We start from the raw sequence: 25,391 nt of genomic DNA, 5'->3' as shown, positions 1-25,391 counted from the left end.
TGATGTTCTCTAGTGGTACCCCTGACACTGGTAGCTATGGACCCAGACATGGTCCTCTGCAGTAGCTTGGGCTGGGACCTCCCTATGGCCCGGGTGGCTGGGCTGGCCGCTCAGTCTACTGTCCAGCCTCCAGCCCCATCTCTCCTCATACTGTTCCAGCTGCTCTGCTTCTCTTTTTCTACCAGCTGCTCACTACATCCTTGCACACCGCGGTGGCTTCTGCTGCAGGTTGGCCACGCAGCTGGGGGACAGGGTGAGGGCCGGGGCGGGGGCGGGGGGAGGGCAGGGTGACATACCATAACTGCCACAGTGTGGTGGCAAAGAGGTATCTGCAGCCCCCCTGTGCAGTTCGCAAGAGGGCAGGTCTGTGGGTGACAAGGCAGTCCAAGGATCTGTTCATCTTTTCTTCCCTCGCTGCACCGAGTGGTGGTAGGCTAGGCTCCGTGTGTCTATGGCCTGCCTGTGCCTTAGGATGGAGGGCAGGTCTGTGGGCATCTGTTTCTACCAGCAGGATGTGACAGGTCTCTGACTTCCTCCTTCCTAGATTTGATTTGATTGATTTGGTTCTTTGGGGGCGGCCGGGGGGGGGGGAGGGAGGATACGTTTTCTCTGTGTAGCCCTGGCTGTCCTGGAACTCACTCTATAGATCAGGCTGGCCTCGAACTCAGAAATCTGCCTGCCTCTACCTCCCAAGTGCTGGGATTACAGGCGTGTGCCACCACCGCCCGGCAAACCCACCATTTTTTAAAGGCAACAGAGGGCTGGAGAGACGGTTGAGATCACAGCTCTCATCATCTCCCATCTCATCAGATGATCAGGGTTAGAGAGGTCTCAGAAGCACTTGCTGCTCTTATTCAAGATCAGAATTTGGATCCCAGCGTCCATGTCAGATAGCTCACGATTTCCTGTAACAACTCTAGGGAATGTCCTCTTCTGGTCTCCATAGGTACCTGAATTCATACACCACACACACACACGCACACACACACGCACACACACACACACTTTAAAAATAGAACAAATCTTTAAAAAATGGAATGTGTATCTGATGCAGAGCAAACAGTACTGAGTTCGGATCCCTCATTCATATAAAACCCAGGCCTGGTTCTGGTTCTGGAGCTTTGTGGCCCTGTCCTGAGGGATGGAGAGAGACAGGTGATAGCCTGGGCTCACAGAATGGAGCTGAGCCCCATCTCAGAGCTCAGGTGAAAGATTGGAGAGATGGCTGCCTCGGTGGTTACGGGCTCTTACTGATGTCGCAGAAAACCAAGGTTTGGATCGACCACGTATCGCTACCTTGGAGCGACCACGTGGCGGCTCCCAACCATCTGTAACTCTAGTTCCAAGGCGTCCTGGCCCCCTCTTGTGGGCTCCCAGGGCACTGCATGCAACACAAACCCTTAAAATAAAAATAATAAATAGCCAAAGAGGATTGCACACACCTTTAATCCCAGCACTCGAGAGGAAGAAGCAGGTGGATTTATGTGAGTTTGAGGCCAGCCTGGTCTACAAAATGAGCTCCAGGACAGCCAGGGCTACACAGAGAAATCCTATCTAGAAAGAACAAAATGATGACAATAAGAGAATAATAAATCTTTTTTTCTTTTTTGGTTTTTCGAGACAGGGTTTCTCTGTATAGTCCTGGCTATCGGGGAACTCAGTCTGTAGACCAGGCTGGTTGGTCTCCAACTCAGAAATCTGCCTCCCAAGTGCTGGGATTAAAGGCGTGCACCACCACTGCCTGGGAATAGTAAATCTTTTTAAAGCTCTGTCATAAGACTCCAGCATACATCCATATGCATGCATGTGCACACAATACACCCAAATACTTGTGCACACACATATACCCATATGTATGCATGTGCACACACATACACACACTGGGATATGTGCATTATGTGACCTATGTCTTCACTCTAACTTGGCTTTGAGACAACCATTCCTCACTTCTTTGACAAGCTGAAGAATGAACCTGAGGTAGAAAAGGACGGAGGCTCAGCGTCCACCAAAGGAAGCAGAATTCCTCTAGCAGTACCCATGCTCCTCTCTGTCTTCCAGCGTTAGAAGCTTGTGGTCACAGGAGAACTTTTATGCTCATAACTGATGTATCCGGTGAATTGGTGTTGAATTTATATCAGAGAACAGAAAATGCATTGTGCAATACATATCAATAAAAGAATGTCCTGCTTTTGTTCCACAGAGATTAGAAATTAGAAATCAAACATGTTTAGTGTTCCAACATTGAGTGTCAAAATATTTTTTAATTTTCATTTAAGTTGCTAAGAGGTTTGATACTATTGGCTAATACATCTTCCAATACATCGTGCCTTGGTTAGGTTTCTATTGCTGTGACAAGACACCATGAACGTAAGCAACCTGGGGAGAAAAGGGTTTATTTCAGCTCATAGTTCCACATCACAGTTCATCACTGAGTGAGGGCAGGGTCTGAAGGAATGCTGTTCACTGATGTGCTAGTTCCTGGCTTGCCCAGCCTGCTTCTTCACACACCTCCGTGAAGAGTCACCTGCCGTGGGGTGGCTCTGCCCACAGTGAACTGGGCCCTCCCAAATCAATCATCAATCAAGGAAAAATTCCCTCACAGGCTTGGGCAAATTGCTCTAGCTGGTGTCAACTTGACAAAAAATAAATAAATTAGCCTGCACACACTGCCTGTTACAGCACCTACACAAACAGCAAAGTCAGGGGATCAGCTGAGAGACCTGCTGGTACTTGGTTTACTTTTTTTCCATAGTCCTCTAAGAATAGATTTCCCACAAAAGCTCAGTGCTGTCATACATACAGATCTCTTATATTTTTTTTTCAAGACAGGGTTTCTCTGTATAGCTCTGGCTGTCCTGGAACTCACTCTGTAGACTAGGCTGGCCTTGAACTCAGAAATCCACCTGCCTCTGCCTCCCAGAGTGCTGGGATTACAGGCGTGCGCCACCACCGCCCGGCTGATCTCTTACATTTTTATTTAAAAGATTCTTCACTCCTACAATATATCTCAACCATGGCTTGCCCCCTCCCCACTTCTCCCAGCCTCCCCTTTACCTAGATCCACTCCCCCCTTTTTGTCTTTAGAAAAGAGCGGGTCTCCAAGAGATGACAACCAAACAGGACAAAACAAGATACAATGAGACATAGCAAAAGCCCTTGTATTGACACTGGATAAGGCAATACGATAGGAGAGAGAGCCTCAAGAGCGAGCAAGAGAGTTAGAGACACACCTGCTCCCACTGTTAAGATTCTCAGAAAAACACCAAGCTAAGAGCGGTGCTATAGACCACACGGCAGAGGACCGGCTCCTGCAGGCCCCATGCTGGCCGTTTCAGACTCTGAGCCCATGTGAGCCCTGCTTCCTTGATTCCTTGAGCCGTGTGCTCCTGGTGTCCTCTCTCCTCTCTGACTCCTACAGTCTTTCCTCCTCCTCTTCCATTGGATGTAGAGGGAGGGGTTTGTGGCTGAGGCGGTGTCTGGGTTTCTCTTCCTGTAGCCTGCAGAGTACCTTCTTGTGCCAAAGTAACTAGAATGCAGGGGTGAAGGCTCCAACACCAGCTTGACTTCTCTACATTTAACAAGTTATCCCCGCAATGGGGCCCCACTGTCCATTTTCAGAGAGAGACACTCTGGTCCAGCATCAACCTGGGTTGTTTAGGGATATCCACAAGAACGCCTTGGCCAATAACCAATTAAATGTAACACAATCCTGCCACTGGAAGCCTTACCTGGCTACAAAAATATCCACCTATCTCTGTCTCTTGAGTGCTGAGATTAAAAGCATCTGCCACCATGTCTGGCAAAAATTGGCAATTTTTATGGCATGGTTGCATAAGATAATGATCCTTGCACACATGAGACAGAGGCAGGGCTGGTTGTTGCACGTTCCATGAAAGCCAGGCCTACTTGTGGAGTTTCAGGATAGCCAGGGCTGCATCATCAAATTCCATCTCAAAAGTTCATAAGCAAAAAAATTAAAATGGTCTCCTAAAAATTGCATCCTGAGAGCTGGTTATGGAGACAAAGGCCTTTAATCCTAGCACTTACGAAGCAGAAGCAGGCAGATCTATTGCTATGCGTTTGAGGACAGTCTGGTCTACGTAGCATGCTCCAGGCGACCAGGGCTACTTAGTGAGACCCTGTTTCAAACAAACAAACCCCCCAAAAGTCACAAACTGAGGCTCAGTGGGATACCTGAGGCTTGAATTTGGATTCCTCAAACCCAAGTAAAACCTAGAAGGATCTGTATGCATCTGTAATCCCAGTGATTGATTCTAAGGAGATATGGGAAATGCAAACCAGGGGATCCCTGAAAGCTTGAAGGCCCAGCTAATCTGCCTAAGCAACAGTGAAGAGCAAGAGATCCTGTCAAACACCATCGATACCAAGGACCAATATCCAAGATGGTCTTTGACCTCCACATGGCACCGTACCGCATGCACATTCTCACATCTATGAACAGGCACAGTCACACACCTACGTTGTAACCTGGTGAGCTGGGGATGTAGCTCGGATGGTGGAATGTTTGCTTCTCAAGCATGAAGCCCTGGGTTCAGTCCCCAGCACTAGAGACAATAACCTCTGCTGGGACACGTTTATAATCCCAGGAGGTGGAGGCAGGAGAATGTCTCGGTCATCCTAATTATTTAATGAAACAGCCTGAGATACATAATTCCCTGTTTCTAAAATAAATAAGGGCATGGAAAGATGGCTCAGTGGTTAAGAGCACATACCGCTCTTTCATAGGAGCTGAGTTCAATTCCCTCCACCTAAATTGGACGGTTCACAACTACCTATTGTTGCAGGATATTTGTCCACATTTTGAACCCCAAGATGGTGTTATTTACTGAAAAAAAAATCTGTTTCTAGTTGTGGTATGGCTCAACACTTATCGTATAACTTTAATCTCTCTGGCTGGAATGCAGACACGCCCTTTGTACACATCTTTAATTCCAAATGATGAAGGTAAAGTTAGTTTGTAGGAGGAAGCAGCCAGGTTTAATTAAGTAGCAGAAAAAGTGATGAGCCAGAGAAAGATTTGACAGAGTAGGACATGCCCACCTCCCAGGAGAAGGGGAAGGAAAGGGAAGCTACAGGGAAGCTACCTGGGGAGCAGTGAAGAAAGAGAGGAGGCAGTTTTACTCAAGTTTTACAGAGACAGGTTGAAGAGAGAACAAGCCAGACACAGGTGAAGACAGACATTCTGAAGACAGAATGAGAAGCCAGAAGATTAGAACATATTGCCAAAGTAAGTATGAGGTCAGGCCGAGCAGTTCAGTCAGGGACCAAGAGAGAAGCCAGATTGAATCAGGATTTGAGCCAGACTGACCCAAAGAGCTCAATTCAACCAACCAGTCAGAGACAGAAAGGGGTGAGCTTATTCAGCAGTAAACCTCAGAGGCTGACAACATTTGAGACCTAGATAAGATTATACAGAGGCGAGAAGCTTCCAGGACTAGGCTTGGGTTTACAAAGGCAGTAAGCCTCGAAGCCAAGAGTTATATCAGAAAAATAAAAAATACTTTTATAGCCTATAACTCCAACTCTGATGCTTCTGGTCTCCATGGGCATTTCATTCATGTGCACCTGCAATCTTATGTGTGCAGTCGTGTGCACCTGCAGTCATGTGCACCTGCACTCGTGTGCACCTACACTCGTGTGCACCTGCAGTCTTGTGCACCTGCAGTCGTGTGCACCTGCACTCGTGTGCACCTGCAGTCTTGTACACCTGCACTCCTGTGCACCTGCAGTCGTGTGCACCTGCACTCGTGTGCACCTACAGTCTTGTGCACCTGCAGTCATGTGCACCTGCACTCATGTGTGCCTGCAGTCGTGTGCACCTGCAGTCGTGTGCACCTGCAGTCATGTGCACATACCCTCCCTCTCCCCCCCCCCAATTAAAAATAAAGAGGGCTGGAGAGATAGTTCAGCAGTTAAGAGTAATGATAATTATTCCAAAGGGTTCAATTCCTAGCACCTCCTTAGAAGTTCACAACCATCTGTAACTCTACTTCTAGGGTATGCAAGACCCACTTCTGGTCTCTGTGGGAACCAGGCTTACACATGGTACACAGAAATACACTCAGGCAAAGCATTCTTACACAGTTAAAAATAAACAAAAATAAAGTATTTGATTAAAAAAAATCAATAGAGAGTATGGGGTTGTTTCTCATCCGTTCAGAGCACTTGCTTCTCTTTCAGAGGCCCTAAGTTTGAGTCCCAGCACCTACAGTGAGGGGTGCACAAAAACTGTTATTCTGGCTCCAGGGTGACCCAATGTGTCTGGCCTCTGAGGACACCAGATACACACATAGACAGAATTTAAAAGGAAGGAAGGAAGGAAGGAAGGAAGGAAGGAAGGAAGGAAGGAAGGAAGGAAGGAAGGAAGGAAGGAAGGAAGGAAGGAAGGAAGGAAGGAAGGAAGGAAGGAAGGAAGGAAGGAGAAAGAAATATGGCTCGGCAGTTACCAGCATTTACTGCTCTAGCAGAGACTCAGAGTTTGGCTCACAAACACTGGCATCTTCGGCTCTAAGGGATCTGGCGCCCCCTTCTGGCCTCCATGAGCATCACACAATCACACAAAATCTCTCTAGGTAGTCTAAACTTAAATGCACTATGTAGAAGGAGCTGGCCTTGAATTCACAGCAGTTCACCTACATCTACCTCCAAAGTAACGGGATTTAAGTGAAATCAGTTCTAGTAATAAAATACATTGCCCAAAATTTTTAATAGATTAATAAAATAAACAAAAAGTTTTTTATCAAGTCAGGCATGTTGGTGCATACCTGTAATCCAGGTACTTGGGAGGAGAAATCAGGAGATTGAAGAGTTCAAGGACAGCCTTAGATGAATAGAGAACTTGAGGCCAGCCTAGACTACATGTGACACTGTCTCCATAAACCATAAAGTGGATGAATGAACAAACAGGTAAATGGCTAACTATGGACTATAAGTGACAGTAAGGAACACGACTGGATATTGTTCCAATTTGCTGTTTCTGTTGTATGCCAAATGTTGTGCCAGGAAGCACTTATGAACCCCAAAAGACCACCAAGGAGCTGTTTCCAGTGTAATCACATTAGAGTCTCTTCATTACAAACTCGAGTTTGGGCTTACTCACTGCCTACACACAGGACCATTTGGTGAAGCAGCCCCGAACTCTCATCAGGGCAAGGTTTTATAGAAAACGGAAGCGAGTGAGTGTGGTCCAGCCTGGCAGGCAGCTAACCGAAGAAGCCGATAGGTAGGTGCTTTGAAATAAGATTGCACACAATCACAAATGGTCTGAAAGAACATCTGAAACAATCAGACTAATCTTTGGTTGTTTTAAACACTCATATAAAGTTTATTTATTTTATGCATGTGAGTATACTAGCTGTCTCCAGACGCCTGGCAGAGGGCATCAGATCCCATCACAGATGGTTGTGAGCCATGTGTGCTCAGTTGAACTCAGGACTTCTGGAATAGCAGTATCTTTCTTAACCGCTGAGCCATCTCTCCAGCCCCCAGACTAATCTTTGATTAACTGTTGCTATGAAGTAGCTAGGTAGTAGCTCTGGTCAAGGACAGGCAATGGGGTCCTTTCTAGTATGTGGGTGCAGGTTTTTTTTCCCCTTTAAGATGGAGGCCAGGCCCAAGATGGAGGTTTGACCTTTCACCTCCCTCTTCCTTCCCACTAAGTTGCCAGCCTCAGTGCAAATGTCAACATGGCTAAAAGGGCAAATCTCTCAGTGTTATCTTAGCTGCTGTCCTTGAAGTCTGCAGGACTTCTGAGCCACGCTGAGCTCCACTGCCAGCAGATGTAGACATAAAAGCAGGGGTCACCAGGGCCAGATGTGTTTGGCAGCTGGAATCACTAGGCCAATAGTGCTCCTGCTGTTGAGGACATGACCACTGCTAGGTTATCCTAACAGGCAAGGCAGGCCATGTCACTTTGGAAGTTACGGACCTGTAAGAGACAGGTCTCTCAATCGCTATCAAACTGTGGCCCAGCAGGCAAAGCATCCCTACACAGAAAACAAAAAATAAAAACCTGTGGTCAAAGAGAGTGCGTGCAGCTTGGGGAGTCTGTACTGACTCTGGAAGGACCACGCGCAGTGATGGTTCTGGGCCGTGGAGCTTAGGGGTTAAGTACCCGCCTCACTGAGGCCCTGAGTTTGATCTTCAGAAGAACCCAACCCCCAAAGTTAATTCCATCAAGTTTAACATTCTGGTCTGTTTATATACAAGTGGCTGTCTTTTGTAATCCCAGCACTTGGCCGGTAGAGGCTGGGGGGTAAGGACTTCAAGGCATTCTTGGCTACATAAAGTGGAGACCAACCTGGACTGTAGGAGACTCTTTCTAAAAGAAGTGGGGGAGTGGGAGGGTCAGGACAGCGGCAACAGATAGAAGGGGGGAGGGAGGGAGAGGGAAGCTGGGCAGTGGATTGAAGCCTTCGGTTCCATTCACAAGACTAATAATAATAATAGTAGTAGTAATAGTAATAATAATAGCCGGGCGGTGGTGGCACACGCCTGTAATCCCAGCACTTGGGAAGCAGAGGCAGGCGGATTTCTGAGTTCGAGGCCAGCCTGGTCTACAGAGTGAGTTCCAGGACAGCCAGGGCTACACAGAAAAATCCTGTCTTGAAAAAAACAAAATAATAATAATAATAATAACAACAACAACAACAACAATAATTGTGGCAGTGTGAATAAGAACGGCCCCCAGAAGCTTGAATATGTGCTTCTTAGTTGGTGACCTGTTGGCAAGGATTAGGAGGTGTGTTCCTGTTGGAGGAAGTGAGTTCAAAGACCCATGCCAGGCCCAGCGTCCTTGCCTGCTGCTTACAGATCAGGATGTGAAGTGATTCTCCTGGGCGGTCCCTGCCTGCCGCCCGTGTGGACTCCCCACGATGAAGGACTGAGCCGCTGAGGCTGCAAACGATCTCCCAGTTAAGTGCTTTCCTTTATGAGTTTTGCAGTGGCCATGTTGACTTCTCACAGCATTAGAACACACACTGAGACGACAACAAAGGCGGGCAGGGTGGCTCAGTAACTGCTGCCAAACCCAGACCCGAGTTTGATCCTCGGGACCCACTTGGTGGAAGGAAACAGTCAGCTCCTGCAAGTTGTCCTCTGACCTCCACTGAAACACACACACACACACACACACACACACACACACACACACGAAAATGTAAAAACATAATTATATGGAATCATTAGGCAACTTCTGCAACCATCTAATAGGAGTGCAAATGTTCTACTGGACCCCTCCCAAGGCTATCTTTGGGTTCAAAGAATTAAAATTCCCATCCTAGAGTAAGGGAAAGGCTGACGTCTAATATTAGGCAGAGGAAGAAACTGCCTCGTTGCCTCCCAGGAGGGATTTCACAGAGTTCTGATTTATCAAACCTCACTGCTGGCCAGCCGTGAGCAGCGGCAGAGAAGGTTTGTATTGAGGGGAGGCACGTTGACGGAGTTTGTTTAGTTATGCGTGCCTCTTGCCCTCTGTCCGAATCTAAACCTCACATCAGTGCCCTAACAATGGACTCAGGGATCCCTGGCCTCTTTATTAGCTCCTCCGATACAGGCACAATGTATCCACCTCCTTTCTCTGTGAGGACTTGTCTCTTTGACTGGTATATTGGGGATAGGTGGACAAGCTTAGCTTGTTGGGGTTTCTAGAATCCAGGATTTAACCCTAAGAACTCTGATGTAGAAAGTCATAAATATGAAATAAATTCTATGGGAGATGTGAATTAGGACTAGAAAAACTCAGGAAGTGTGTGTTTGTTTTGAACTTGAGCTGATGGCGTAGCTCAGCCGCTAGAGTGCTTCTCTGGCGTGCACAGGGCTCTAACTTTGACTACAGCCAAAAATATGATAGACTTGAGATAGACTTGCAGTCTCAGGAATGGGGAGATGGAGCTAGGCCGCTCTCTGCAGCTAACTGACCAGCTAATGCAGTCTATTTGGTGAAGTCCAATTGGCAGCAGTGACAGTGCATGCCTTTAATTCCAGCACTTGGGAAGCAAAGTAGGTGGAAATCTGAGTTCAAGGCCAGCCTTGTCTACAGAGAGATCCAGGACAGCCTGGGCTACAGAGAAGCCCTGTCTCGAAAAACCAGAAGGAAAAAAAAAGGGTATGTTGTTTGAGAGTAATCATACCCAGGTTGTCCTCTGACCTTGACTCCCAAATCTGGCTCTGTCTCAGTCTCTGTGTCTCTGTGTCTCTGTGTCTCTGTGTCTCTGTGTCTCTCTGTCTCTCTGTCTCTCTGTCTCTCTGTCTCTGTGTCTCTGTGTCTGTCTCTCTCTGTCTCTCTGTCTCTCTGTCTCTCTGTCTCTCTGTCTCTCTGTCTCTCTCTCTCACACACACACACACACACACACACACACACACACACACACCAGTAGCATTTGAGCTAATCTTAAATATAAGTACAGCGTTAGGTTGGAGAGACGGCTCTGAGGATAAGAACACTGTCTGCTCTTCAAAGGATCAAATCCCAGCACCCGCATGGCAGCTCACAACTGTCAACACCTCCAGTCCTAGGGGATCCGATATCTCTCTGGCCTCTGTGACTTCCACCACATAGCACACAGACATTCATACAGGCAAAACACCAAATAAAAACAAGTGGGAAAATGACTTTAAAGTTAAGTATTGCTTCCTTTGAGAAATCAAGAGTTCTGGGTGATCGAAGTGGGATGGTAACAATCACCTAGGGCTTTCTGGACCCAAGAAATACATCTGGGGTGAGGGACAGCCTCTTGGAGACACATTATAAGTATGTGCCCTCTTAAAAAAAGAAAGAAAGAAAAGGAAAGAAATACATCTGCCTTTAGAAGCAAACTGCCCTGAAACCATCAGTGTGCTGAGCTAACTCAGCGGCCCTTTGCCGGTGCCATGATTGGATTTTGTTCCTGGAGTTGTCAGTCTCCAGTGTATCCGTTCACAGCTCATGTACAAAGCCTTCAGCATTATGTCTCGTGAAATAGTCCAAACGTTGGGCAATAAATTTCTTCATGGGTCTTTTCTAATAAAAGTGTCATTCTTGTCTGCATTGTGGAGGGAAAAAAGAAAGAAAAACAAAACAAATGAACAAACAAACTCTACTCAGCTCTAAAACGTTGACTAAGTTGCCTCAAGGTGAGGCTATGTTATATAACACAAGCTGCCAAGGGAAATGAAATCATTAAAACTGATTTTTTTTCCAGATGTGGCCTCACTATGCAGGCCAGGCTAGCGCGACTGGGGAGAGCTGAGATTCGAGCGTGTACTCTTCTAATAGACGGTTCGCTCATTGTACGTTCGAGATGGGGTTGTCGGTGTTATGTGGGCTCACTGCAGCCTCCCAAGCAGCTGGGATGACAGGTGCCTTTCACGGCCCACTTGTAGCAATTAAGATTTTCTAAAGTGGAGTTGAGAAGGTTGCAAGAGGCCTGCATCAGACCTGCTAAAGGTTAAACCACAGAGCGTTCCAATAGGGCTTGGGTAAACAATTGAAGTCAGTATCTGCTGGCCTTCAACATTCTCAGCAGGAGAACTCTCAATAACTAACAGGAAGGTTTGCCATTCAGGATGTCTGCCCAGGCCATGCTGCCTCCACAGGCTACTCTGGAAACCCCCACTTAGAAACCAAGCAAAAGAAGCCCTTCCCTCTGCTTTAGGCATGGTTTTAGGGTACTCTGATTCAGTGTGTCTAACCCCCTCCTAGAAAAAGCTACTTCCTTTGGCTTCTGTGTTTTGTGGAGGTTTGGTTTGGTTTGGTTTGGTTGTTGAGATGGTTTTACTATGCAGCTTTGACGGCCAGGAGCTTCCTATGTAGATCAGCCTGGCCTCAAATGTAGAGATCCATCTTTTAAACTTTTTAAAAACTAGTACTCGGGGCTGGAGAGATGGCTCAGTCATTAAGAGTACCGACTGCTCTTCCTAAAGTCCTGAGTTCAAATCCCAACAATCACATGGTGGCTCACAACCATCCAAAATGAGGTCTGACGCCCTCTTCTGGTGTGTCTGAAGACAGCTACGGTGTACTTACATATAATAATAAATAAATCTTTAAAAAAAAACCCTAGTACTATGTTTCAGAATTTATGTATAAATTGGGTGTGGTGCCCCATGTTTGTAAACCCAGGACTGGCAAGGTTGAGGCAGGAGGATTATCATAAATTTAAGGCTAACTAAGATTACAAAACAAAATACTCCCTTAAACAACAGTATTTTTTGTTTGTTTGTTTGTTTTTGTTTTTGTTTTTGTTTTTGTTTTTTTGATTTGTTTTTTTTCGAGACAGGGTTTCTCTGTGTAGCCCTGGCTGTCCTGGAACTCACTCTGTAGACCAGGCTAGCCTCGAACTCAGAAATCCACCTGCCCCTGCCTCCCAGAGTGCTGGGATTACAGGCGTGCGCCACCACCGCCCGGCAACAGTATTTTTTAAAATGTCTTGGAGAAGCAGAGTGTGTGCACGGCTATGCACATGCATATGGTGGAGATCAGGAAGGAAGAAGAGAATTTAATTCTGTGGGGAATTCCAGGCATAGAGAGAACTATGAGACGAATTTCCACAGGCCCAAGGAACGAAGCCATTAAGCCAAAATGGGCGCCTGGAGCCGGGAACGGGGAGGACAGTGGGCAGATACCTGGATTGCCTGGTAGGGAGGCTGGCTTTAACCCCGGAGGCAAGGTGTTTACTTGTGTGTGTGTGTGTGTGTTTGGGGAACATAACGAGCACTCTCTGAAGGAATAGATGGGACCAGAAAGGCGAGTTTGGAAATGGATGCATCCTGAGAAGAGGCCGTGCTGGCATCCACCGAGAAGCTGGCGTTGGTGGGAAGGAAAGATTAAACGGTATACAATGACCCGGAAGGAGTGAAGCTATGGAGCGACTCAAGCTGTGGAGCTGGGGTTAGACCAGGGCCTGGTCCTGGCGAGGTGAAAGTCACAGAACTACACAAGCCCTTGCTTTTATGCTTGCTTCATTTCGCTGTTGTAGGTTGGCTCACTCGGTAGCCCAGGCTAGCTCTCCCGGCTCACCACCCCACCCTCCAATTCCGGCTTTACAGGCATGTGTCACCATGTCTGGTACCAGCTTCCTTCTTCTTAGGTTGTTTAATTTTTTCCCCCAAGATAGTTTTATTTCTAAATGTCAAGCAAAAAACAAGGCTATCCTACAACGCCGTACAACAGAAGAAGCACGGACCAAACAGCCCCGAATGCCACCGAGCCGCCACGGTTCTCCTGAACGAAAGGCCTTCCCGCACGAAAGGCATGGGGGACTGAGAGCTCGCTCCCTCATCCGAGGGAGATGTGCTTTCATCGTCTCCCCAACATCTAGACTGGGGCGCAGCTGTTTGGCTGAAATCCTGAGAAAAGACTCTCTCACTCATTAGCCCGGACCTCACTAGCCCAGGCTGGCCTCCAACTCAAAGTGATTCGTTCCCAGTGTTGATCGACTGCTAGAATGAAAAGCATGAACCACTACATTCAACTTCTCTTTGTTCATTTTAGAGACAGGTTCTGACATGTAGCCCAGCCAGCCTGAAACTGGCTGCCTCTTCAGACTCTTTCCTCATTCCATTTTCTCTCTCTCTCTCTTTTTTTTTAAACTTGTGGTTTTTCTCATTTGCTTTTGTTTTGTTTTGTTTTGTTTTGTTTTTGAGATAGAGTCTGGCTGTAGCTAGATAGCCGAGGCTGGCCTTGAACTCCTGATCATTTTGCCTCTGCTTCCCACGTATAGGAGTGTAGTGTTACGCCTGACTTCTTGTTTATTTGTCATTTTTCTTTTTGAGACTCTGTTAGCCCAGGCTGACCTCAAGCTCCCTGTGTAGCCCAGGCTGGCTCCTGCTTGGCTTTCTAGACACGAGATTTCAGGAGCGAGCCATATGCCAGCATAAAACGAGATTTTGTGTGTAGCCTTCATCCTCAGTCCTGTCTGCAGAACCAGAAACCGAAAGCTCCAGGGGGAAACTTGCCCAGCTGCCCAGCTGCCCAGCTGCCCAGCACATCCCGAGAGCCCAAGGCCTCCATCCATTAGCTAGGGAGGGAGACCGTCCTTAAAGCCTTACTGCCCCAGCACACAGCCGACTTCCCGCTCCTTACAAAGTTACTGTGTGACTCAAGGGTGAGCTCCCACTCCCAAGTGTGGCGCTGTGAGCCTGTGACCCCAGCACGAGCGAGCTGGGGGCAGCAGGGTTGTTGTCAGCTGTACAGTGACTCCATGCCAGTCTCCGCTACATGAGACCTTGTCTCAAGGGGGGGAAATCACACTTTTTAAACAACCCTGGCTCAGAAAAGCTACTGAGCTGTTCTTTCTTTCTTTCTTTCTTTCTTTCTTTCTTTCTTTCTTTCTTTCTTTCTTTCTTTCTTTCTTGTTGTTTGTTTGTTTGTTTTTCGAGACAGGGTTTCTCTGTGTAGCCCTGGCTGTCCTGGAACTCACTCTGTAGACCAGGCTGGCCTCGAACTCAGAAATCCGCCTGCCTCTGCCTCCCAAGTGCTGGGATTACAGGCATGCGCCACCATGCTCGGCTTGCTACTGAGCTTTTCATTTCTTCTGAAGTTCTAGAAACAAAAAACCTCTTCTTTCTAGAAACAAAAACCTCACAGAAAAACAATCTGAATGGGTCACACCCAGCCCAGAGTCTGAAGAGTTCTCCGTTCAGTCCTTAGCAAAGAAAGGAAGGGAGGAAATGGGGGAGGGAAGAAGGAAAGAGAGGAGGGAGGGAGAAAAGGAGGGAGAAAGGGAAGAAGGGGGAGAGAGGGAAGAAGGGGAGAGGGAGAGAGGGAGGAAAAGGAACAGTTGGGCATTTTGGCTCACACCTGTGATCCCCAAATTTAGAATCTGAGGAGGAAGATTATTGTGAGTTTGAGCCAGCTTGGACTACATATCATGTTCCAGGCCACCTGAGTTACTTTATGAGATTCTGTCTTAAAAAGTAAAATAAAATAAAAATAAAAATCTAAAGAGAAGGCTGGAGAGGTTACTCAGCAGTTGAGAGCACAAACCGCCTTTGTCCACACCCATGTCAGGTGACTCCCAACAGTCCCAGGATTCCAACACCTTTAAGTCCTTAAAAATAACAGAAATGAGACTGGGGCTATGGTGCCACAGTGGATTCTTGCCTAACGTGCACAAACCCCTGGGTTCAATCCAAAACTCTTGGGTTCAATCCAAAAACAGAAGAGTAAAGTTTTTATTAGTTGTGTAGTTTAAATTTTTCTAGCAGTCAAACTAAAACCTTCAGAGAGGCTGGAGGTGTGGTGTAGCTCAGATGGTAGTGGGCTCATCTAGCACTGCAGGACGCATCAGACTCTGACCGCAGCACCATGTGAAAGAGAATGTGGCTGTTGGTTGACTGACTGACTGATCGATTGATGAATGATTGACTGGAGACACAGTCTGGCTTTGTAGCCCAAGGTAGCCTTGCATTTGTGATTGCCCCAGCCTCAGATTCCTGAGTTCTGGAGCATCACACAAGGCAAGGCTCTAAAACACTCACGACATTTATGAAAGCAGCACTCTTCTTTTCACACTAAGTTACTTTAGTCTGACATGCGTTTCGCAGCCTCGGTTCTCACCAGCTGCACTGGGAGCGCCCGGCAGCCACGCGTAGTCAGCGTTGTATTGGATGGCAAAAGTGCAGAGCAAGCATTGGGGGTGGGAGGTCAGAACCCAGGGCTCCGGACATGCTAGGCAAACACTGCTGCTACTGAGAGGGCCTTCGACACAGTTTGTTTGTTTGTTTGTTTGTTTGTTTGTTTGAGACAGGGTCTTACTACATAGTCCTGCCTGTCCTGTATCTCATTTTGTAGACCAGCTGGCCTGGAACTCACAGAGATCCCCCTGCCTCTGCCTCTCAAGGGATTAAAGGCATCGTCACCACACCTGGTCCAGGCATGTTCTGTCTTATAAACCTCCTTGTGGTTTAAGATGAACCTTTTAAAATACAGAGTATTTTCACTAATAAGTGGATATTAACCTAGAAAACTGGAATACCCAAAACATAATCCACACATCAAATGAGGTACAAGAAGAAAGGAGGAGTGGCCCCTGGTTCTGGAAAGACTCAGTGAAACAGTATTCGGCAAAACCAGAACGGGGAAGTGGGAAGGGGTGGGTGAGAGGACAGGGGAAGAGAAGGGGCCTTACGGGACTTTCGGGGAGTGGGGGGGGGCTAGAAAAGGGGAAATCATTTGAAATGTAAATAAATTATATCGATAAAAAAAAGAAAAAAAATACAGAGTATTTTAATTTTTTTTAAGATTTATTTATTTATTATATGTAAGCACACTGTAGCTTCTTCAGACACTCTAGAAGAGGGCATCAGATCTCATTACAGATGGTTGTGAGCCACCATGTAGTTGCTGGGATTTTAATTCAGGACCTTCGGTAGAGCAGCCAGTGCTCTTACCTGCTGAGTCTTCTCTCCAGCCCCCAGAATATTTTTAAACATTTTTTTTTTTTTTTGGATTTGGTTTTTTCAAGACAGGATTTCTCTGTGTAGCCCTGGGTGTCCTGGAACTCACTCTGTAGACCAGGCTGGCCTTGAACTCAGAAATCTGCCTGCCTCTGCCTCCCAGAGTGCTGGGATTACAGACGTGCGCCACCACCGCCCAGCTCCCAGAATATTTTTAAAAACATGTTTGCTTTTAAAAAATGTTTAATTTAGCCGGGCTATGGTGGCACACGCCTGTAATCCCAGCACTTGGGAGGCAGAGGCAGGCGGATTTCTGAGTTTGAGGCCAGTCTGGTCTACAAAGTGGGTTCCAGGACAGCCAGGGCTATACAGAGAAACCCTGTCTCGAAAAAACCAAAAGAAAAAAGAAAAAAAGAAAAAAGGAAAAAAGAAAAAATGTCTAATTTAATTTTTCTTATTAGTTTTTGGACCAAGTCTCACCACATAACACTGGCTGGCCTGGAACTGAATAAGTAAGGCAGGCTGGCCTCAGACTCACAGAGACCTACCTGCCTACTGCTGTTATTTTGTAACTGTGTGTGTGTGTGTCTGTGTGTCTGTGTGTGTGTGTCTGTGTGTGTGTCTGTGTGTATGTCTGTGTGTGTCTGTGTGTGTCTGTGTGTGTGTGTGTCTGTGTGTGTGTGTCTGTGTGTGTCTGTGTGTCTGTGTGTGTGTGTGTCTATGTGGGTGTGTGTCTGTGTGTGTGTGTCTGTGTGTGTCTGTGTGTGTGTCTGTGTGTGTGTCTGTGTATGTGTCTGTGTGTGTGTCTGTGTGTGTGTCTGTGTGTGTCTGTGTGTGTCTGTGTGTGTCTGTGTGTGTGTCTGTGTGTCTGTGTGTGTATCTGTGTGTGTCTGTGTGTGTGTGTCTGTCTATGTGTGTGTCTATGTGTGTGTGTCTGTGTGTGTGTGTCTGTGTGTGTGTGTCTGTGTGTGTGTGTGTCTATGTGTGTGTGTGTCTGTGTGTGTGTCTGTGTGTGTCTGTGTGTGTCTGTGTGTGTGTCTGTGTGTGTGTCTGTGTGTGTCTGTGTATGTGTCTGTGTGTGTGTCTGTGTGTGTCTGTGTGTGTCTGTGTGTGTCTGTGTGTGTGTCTGTGTGTGTCTGTGTGTGTGTGTCTGTCTATGTGTGTGTGAATGCAGGGTCTGCTGGAGCCAGAAGAGGGCGTCAGCTCCCCCAGAGCTACAGTTCCAGGTAATGAGCTGCCTGGCCTGGGTGCTGGGGATCAAATCTGGGTCCTCTGGAAGAACAATACATGCTTTTAACCCATGGGCCATCTCTCCAGGACCCGGTTCTTTCTTCATGACCACTTGGACCCTGCAGCTTCATCAGCAGGATGGTAAGGACCTCGTGTAGAACTGACCTTCTCAAGGCCTGAGATCCAGTGTAGTACAACAGATATTCTCTCTTGTGACCTCATTCCTGTTTATTCTAGATTTTTCTTTTGCTTTACAGGAAAGGAAAGGAGTTGTGCAGTTTTAAGGTGTTACTGGGGGGAGAGGGGCTAGAGAGAGAGCTCATCAGCTAAGAGCGTGTGCTACTGTCGCATAGAAGGGTCCAGCTCCCAGCACCCACATCAGGCAGCTTACAACTGCCTATAACTCAACAGAGAACTGAATTCCTCAGGCGCGCACACACACACACACACACACACAATTAAAAATAATAAGATAATTTTTTTTAAAGATTCTTTTAAAAAGTGTTACTAGGTGCTTTAATTTGCTTCAGTAAAACCAAGCTGCAGTGCTTGTAGAAGTGGCTCGTCCCTGAGTCCCTGAGCATGCGCAAGGGAAAATACAAAAGTGTCTCCAAATGATTCCGGGATTCTAAATTTATTATAGCCAAAAAAAAAAAAAAAAAAAAAAAAAAAAAAAAAAAACCAGACAAACTGTTATTTGTTGGAGGAGCTAAGATTTCCTCCTTGTCAGTGTTGTATATTCTGGGGTGGGAAAGAATGTCTGTTCTCTTGGTGCCCTGTTATTGTTCTGTCTTGACAAACTCCATCCGGAGAAGAGCAGATTTTCTCTGGCGGAGAGCCACATGTGGTGGAAAAACTCTTTACTCTTAAGCCCCCTCCTAATCCATCTGACAACTGACCAGGGTCACCAACCCCCACGGTGACCTTTGGAAGGAAATGTTGGACTGCTGAACTCCAGAAGGAAAGGAGGGGCTGGTGAGTGAGCCATTTCCCTGACTGTCTTCTGTCCTGTGACGACGGTAAGGTGCCCTGCCCCTGCTGTTCACACCCCTCCCACTGCTTGAGGGCAGCCTCAACCCGAGAACCCAAAGAGGACCACAAAGATTCCCCCAGGGCCAATTTGGAACTTTCCTCTGTGTATATGTGTGTGTGTGTGTGTGCGCGCGTGCGCGCGGTTGCACATGTATATTCACATACCCACAGAGGCCAGAAGAGGGCATCCGGACCCCTCCCCCCAGCTGCAGATACAGGTGTTTGTGAGCAGCCAGGTGTGGGTGCAGAGACCTGAACTTGGGTCACTGCAGAAGCAGCAGGCGATCGCAACTGCTGACCCATCTCTCCAGCCCCATTTTCTGGGGGCTTTAGTGCTCTCTTCTCATCCGGGATGGCCCTTGGGGACAAAGGTTGCCAGGCAAGGTATTTTCACCTGTACATTCGTTTCTACCTAAATAAGACTAATTTTAGTCCCTGAAAAACTAGAATTACTCCTTTAAAGCGTAAAAAGAAGTTTCGAAAACTTCGGAGGGTTCTTGATCCTTCTTTTCTCCTTCTTGACAACTTAGACGCTCCCCCCTCCCCCACTCTCCTGCCCTGTTGCTTAAGCTTCTGTTTGGGAGGAGACTTAGGAGGACCGCAGCAGAGGGCGGCCGCCTACCTGGAGAAACCTGCAGTTCCGTGTAGCCGGAGCCGGAGAGGCTGGAGTCGCGGGATGGGCTGGAGGCGGGCAGAAAGTTGGAGTAAGCAGGAAGTGAAGCTGTGGCTTCCTCGGGTGGAAACACACTAAGAGAAGTTCTGCTTTGAGAGGCCCAAGTGCTCCGAGACATGGTGAGTGACGTGGGAACCAGGAAAAGAGAGATTTAGAGGAGCTGCTAGAGGGGGATCGGGCCGGGGGAGGGGGGGGGGGGTTGCCTGGGTCAAGAAGTTGGCGGCAGTCTGAGGGCTGGCCGGGTTGGGCCAGGGCTGCCTCTGTCTCCTTACTTTTGACAACTCTTCCACAAATAGCTCTGCACTCCGGGCCAGGGGTGCCTGACACTTCTCCACCTCCTTCCTCCCGTGACCTTGGTGCTGGATCGGATCAGGGTTTCGGTGGGGGGTGGGGGACCCAAATTCCAAGCCGAGCTGCTGCGCCGCGCCCTCCCCCCTCCTCCGCCTCCTCCAGCTGGGCCTGAGCCCGGTGTTGTGACATTACCGGGCCACAAGCGCTCCTGCTCTTTGGGGCTCAGATTCCAGCTCAGCGGACTGGAGTTCTCCCCCTTACCCTCGCACTGTATCTGTGCAGACACCCAGAGGATCTGCCTGGCCACCCAAAGCACCACCCTTCTCTAGAAACATTAGCAGCAGTGCCAAGGGCCAGATGGAGGTGCTCACTGATAATCTAGCTTCAGCCCACACCCATGGCCAGCCGGTACCCCCGGGTCCCTAAGGGAGGAGTCCGGCCTTTTCCCTCCTTGTTCAAAAGCCTTATCTGGAGGCCTCCTGGATAGAGAGACCGAAGCAGGAAGGACTTTTATTAATATCTACATAAAGCAGGCGGTGGTATGTGGCCTACCAGGCGCTAAATTGTAGGGAAAGGAGAAGTGTGTGGTCCAACGGCACATGATGCCTTCGGGGGCCACATCCACTGAACCCTGAACCGGGGTTACACTGCCTACCAGGCTGGAACCAGAACTCACCAACAGCTGTCTGGAGAGGCCCTTGGGTTGGACCAGGCAAGGGTGGTCTGTTAGTCAGCTCTCAAAGTTTTAGAGAGAACCCGCTAGCATTGGGGCTAGGGAGGCTATAGGGACCGGTTAATAGTACTTGGCTGTGCTCTGCTGAGGAAAACAGAAATACCTTGATCCTCTTTGTGAAGTCAAAACAGGGGCAGCTGTATGCTGTTTTTTCCTTGTCACACTCAAGATCCCCAAAAGAAGCCGGGCAGTGGTGGCGCGCACCTTTAATCCCAGCACTTGGGAGGCAGAGGCAGGCGGATTTCTGAGTTCGAGGCCAGTCTGGTCTACAGAGTGAGTTCCAGGACAGCCAGAGCTATACAGAGAAACCCTGTCTTCAAAACAAAACAAAACAAAAAACAGAAAAACAGGAAGATCCTCAAAAGAAGGTGGATGACAGTCCAGAGTCAAGTCTCATTTTCTGAGACTTGAAAAATGCACTTCCATGGCAGCCAAGATGGGTGGGCAGCCAAGATCAGTGTTTACAGAGAAAGCGTGCCTGCCTGAACTCAACATCTCTCTCACTCCTGTCCACCCAACCAGAGTAGACAATCCACTTGTGAGAGTTTTCCTCTAACCTCCAGATGTGTGCCAACACACACACACACACACACACACACACACACACACACTTATGCCAGACTAAGGATGTGGTCTAGTTGATACAGTGTTTGCCTGGCAAGCATGAAGCACCTCATAAAACAGGGGTGCTGGTACCCACCTGTAATCTACAGGGTAGGTAGGGCCAGGAGGATCAGATAGATGGTCAAGGCCATCCTACGCCGGAAGTCTGAGGCCTGCCTAGGTTGTATGAGACCCTGTCTCAGATGAAGAAGTAAATGGATAAGTCTGGGGAGGTGGCTCAGTGGGCAGAGCGCTTGCCACAGAAGCATGGAGATTTGAGTTGGGTCCTAGACCCTCTTAGAAGAATCAAAATTTCAGGCGAGGTGTCGCGAGCAGGCGCTCAGGTACGCTGACTCCCAGCACTAGGAGGGTGGAGAAGACTGATCCCTGGGGCTTTCTGTCCACTCTAACCTCGGAGCCCCAGGCCAATAGGAGGCCCAGCCTCTGGGGGAAAAACACCAAGAGAGTGGCTCCAGAGGAGACACCTGACCACCCGAGGCTGATCTGGGATACACATGTGGGTCTGGGATAAAGATTTCAGGCGTTAGAAATGGCTAAAATCTACTTTAGGTCTTCCAACCTCCTCTGGCCTCTTGGATCCTCTGCTGCTCAGCCTAATTAACCCCTGTATTGACATCCAGGAGGAGGGCAGTGGGAGCGCCGGAAATGACCGAGTTAGGAACCTGCAGAGTGAGGTGGAGGGAGTCAAGAATATTATGACCCAGAATGTGGAGCGGATCTTGGCCCGAGGGGAAAACCTGGACCACCTCCGAAACAAGACAGAGGACTTGGAAGCCACGGTGAGATTGGGAGACAACTGGGAGTGGGGGGAGCGATCTCGTGGGGGAGGGGGGGAGAAGTTTGGGTGGGGGAGGCAACGTGAAGAGAAGGGACCTCAGACTGTCAGGTCGACTGCCCTTTGCCTATGCAGGAGATTGTGGAGTTTCCACCTCTGGCTCCTTGCTGCTCTGCAGCTTGGCAGAGAGCCCAGTGAGTGGATCATTTAGGCTTGGGTGAGGGTTCACCCACTGAGACAGTTCACCCACTGAGACAGTTCACCCACTGAGACAGTTCACCCACTGAGACAGTTCACCCACTGAGACAGTTCAGTCAACGGCTGCATTCCTTCCTAAGCTTCATTGGGGTATGAAACTGATTTTTCTTTTAAAGCTTGCCCTTGGCAATCTTTTGGAGTTGATGTTCCCAAGGCAAAATTATGACTACAGGTGACCCTTGACCTTTCAGCATTTTTCAAGTGTTATTAGACTGGAAGTTGGGGATGGGGGGACATCTTGCTGAGTCAGCTTTAAAACACAGCTGGGAAGAGCGATGAAATTCTTCGATCCCAGGATCCCTGTCTGCAAAGGCCAGAATAATATCTCCTACACATCTTGCTTAGACCTTCTCTTTGCAGCCATTGGCTGAGGCCAAGCTGCTCAGGGTGGAAGAAAGTCCAACACAAACCAAGGCTGGTGCCTCAGTGTTCACTTGCTGTGGAGTACACTGGCTTCCTGGGTCCAGTGTGTAATCTTGGAATCTAGTGCCTCCTTCTACAGCATAAGCTGGGCACACGGAGACTTAGTGTCTATAAGTTAGCTTGGAGGAGCAGGAGAGGAGGCTTTTTTATTTTTTATTTTTTTTTAACTATTCCAAGCTTCTGTAGTGCTTTGGTGCTTCCTCTAGCTTCTACAGAACCTAGAAGACAAAGTACCATGGAGCCGGAAGATGTGTCCATCTGGAGCACATTTCTGTATCCCTTAGCCTGTGGGTCTGTGCTCCAAAGGCCAGATTTCTCTGCCAGTCAAACAAACTGAGATTGTGAGCATATATATGTAAAAGACCCCTCAGCATGCAGGGTAGTGCAGGGGCAAGGAAAAGAAGGGAGACTGGACACAAGCCTCAGGTAGTGGAACTGGAATTCACAAAGCCCTGGGTTCAGTCCCTGGCATTATACAAATAAGGTGTTGTGGTACATGACTGTAATCTCGGCTCTTCGTAAGTTCAAACCCAGACCATTGAAATGACTCAAAGGTAAATAACGTGGTGCCAAGCTTAAGGATTTGAGTTCCAATTGTGGGATTCATATGGCTGGTAGGAGAGACCTGATTTCTACAAAATGACCTCTGACCTCCACTGTGGCTTGTGCACGCCACACACATAAACAAACAAACAAATAAAATAATTTTTAAAAGTCACACTTTTCTACGAGGAGTGGAGGCCAGTCTTTGCTGTATGAGATCCTGACTGGAAAGATAGAGAGAGAAAAGGAAGGCTCCCTGCCGTGCTCAGAGGGAAGTTTTATGAGCTCAAGAATTCTAAACCAGAACTTGGCTTGCAGATTGCTGTGGGAAGGCATTTGTGGAGGAGATAAACAGATCTTTACAATTCCTGGCCAGCCAGGGATTCTTAGTGAGATCCTGTCGCAAAAGTAAAACAAACAGAAAACCAGAGAGACAGTTCAGGGGGTAAAGCCTTTTGTCAGCGAGCCTGGCTACGTGAGTTCAGTGCCCCAGGACACCAGAGGAGAAAGAGAGAGCCAGCTCCTGTGAGTCGACCCCTCTCCACACAAATGTCGGAAAACATTTTTAAGAACCTTTCCATTTCTATTGTAAAAGGAACGACTTTATCCACTTATTTATGTATTTATTTCAAAGTGGCTATACCCCAGATCTTTTTTTTTTTTTTTTGAGTTTCCTACTTCGATTTATAATGCAAACAGCTACACTAGGGCATGTGGGTGTCCATCTGCACACTTAGTCTGACGGCAGGAGCCACTGGGTCACTGCTTTATCTTATCCCCAACAGTCTGAACACTTCAAGACAACGTCCCAGAAGGTGGCCCGGAAGTTCTGGTGGAAGAATGTGAAGATGATTGTCATCATCTGTGTGATTGTCCTTGTCATCGTCATCCTCATTATACTCTTTGCCACCGGCACCATCCCCACTTAAGAGTCCCTCTCATCCCACCCTACTCTTCAGGGGTGACCCTCCCTGATGTGTGCCAAGAGGGGTCCTCTCCTGTCCTCCTCCACAGGAGTGCTGCTCAGTCCCTCTGAGGGCCTTCTGCTGCATCAGATGCCCCAGAAGCACCTTGATCCCCTGGGAGGAGACAGCTGGACTGTGGCTGCATCTCATGGTCCTGAGAGTGGGTTAGAGAGACCCAGAGGACCGTGTTTGTGGCTGGGAAACTACTGGTGGATGGTGGGAAATAAAGACCTCTTGGTGTCCCCTAAGTGTGTGAGGCACGTTGCTCCTGTGTTTTTCCCTCTTTGCCTTTCTGTTTCTTTCTTCCGATCCCCTCCAGACTGGTTTCTCCCAGTCTAGAACCAAGATGGTGCAAAGATAGAGAGCACAGGTTTAGAGAAGAAAGATGGCGGCTCAGAGGCTTTGCATACCTGGATTACAGATGCCAATCACTATACCCAACTAGAATCCATCAGTCAGTCAGTCAGTCACTCTGTCTGTCTTTAAAAGGACTTACTTTTATTTTTAAAAAAAGAATGAGTATGGGGCTGGAGAGATGGCTCAGAGGTTGAGAGCACTGACTGCTCTTCCAGAGGTCCTGAGTTCAATTCCCAGGAACCACATGATGGCTCACAACCACCTGTAATAGGATCCGATGCCCTCTTCTGGTGTGTCTGAAGACAGTTACAGCATACTCATATACATTAAAAAGATAAAAAGATTTAAAAAAAAAAGTATGAGTATGTGAATGAAGAGGCTGCAGAGGCCGGAAGAGGACGCTGGTTCCCCTGGAATTGGAGTTACGAGCCTGACATGGGTGCTGGGAACCAAACTGGGGTCCTCTGCAAGAACAGCTTGTACTCTCCCCCTTCCCCTTAGTAAAAGCTTAAATATGTTTATTAATTAAACTATAATTATAATTAAAATATAATTATACTGTGTTGCCTCTTCCCTTTCCCTCTCAAAACCCCTCAACCCATCCTCCCTTCACTCCCTCTCAAATTCATAGCCCCTTTCCTTTCATTGTTATTTACACACACACACGCACACACACACACACACCACCTGCAGATTTTGTTTTTGATCTTGTCTAGGCAGTCATATTGTTGAACAGTTTGCCATCTTTCCATCCCCCTCCCTCCCTCTTGTATAGATGTGTATGTGTACATGTGTGTCGGAGAATGCCGGGGCCTGTGTACCTACATGAGCATGCGTGTGCAGGCCAGAGGTCAATGCTAGGTGTCTTTATCACTGTCCGTCTTGCTGTCTGGTGGACTCTTTTTTTCTTCCTGACGGTTGAGCCTACAGCATAATGTCTGTGAGATAAGCAGTCTGTACTGAGTTACAGCTCTAGCCCTCACCCTACTTTTTGAAACAGAGTCACTCACTAAGCCTGGAACTCATCAGTTTGGTTTAGGAAGGCTGGCCCATGACCTCTAGGGATCCCTGTCTCCACGGTGCTGAGGT

General features: G+C 47.9%; 1 protein-coding gene and 1 long non-coding RNA gene across 2 annotated transcripts; one reads left to right on the top strand and one right to left on the bottom strand.

The window, feature by feature from the left end:
• Positions 1-10,629: 10,629 nt before the first annotated feature.
• Positions 10,630-19,381, bottom strand: LOC127678778 (uncharacterized). Its single transcript, XR_007976625.1, has 2 exons — positions 19,283-19,381; positions 10,630-11,042 (listed from the first exon to the last, which is right to left on the bottom strand). It is a non-coding gene; the product is annotated as an uncharacterized LOC127678778 (long non-coding RNA).
• On the top strand, positions 19,321-24,193 carry Vamp8 (vesicle associated membrane protein 8). The gene is made up of 3 exons (XM_052173927.1): positions 19,321-19,452; positions 21,602-21,760; positions 23,766-24,193. The coding sequence occupies exons 1-3, from the start codon at positions 19,450-19,452 to the stop codon at positions 23,907-23,909; spliced, it is 306 nt and encodes a 101-aa protein (XP_052029887.1). The 5' UTR covers positions 19,321-19,449; the 3' UTR covers positions 23,910-24,193.
• Positions 24,194-25,391: the final 1,198 nt, after the last annotated feature.

This window comes from Apodemus sylvaticus, chromosome 2, assembly GCF_947179515.1.
Source record: "Apodemus sylvaticus chromosome 2, mApoSyl1.1, whole genome shotgun sequence".
In the NCBI taxonomy this organism is placed as follows: Eukaryota; Metazoa; Chordata; class Mammalia; order Rodentia; family Muridae; genus Apodemus; species Apodemus sylvaticus.
The sequence above is the reverse complement of the archived record's forward strand: the minus strand, read 5'-3'. Positions and strand labels throughout refer to the sequence as shown.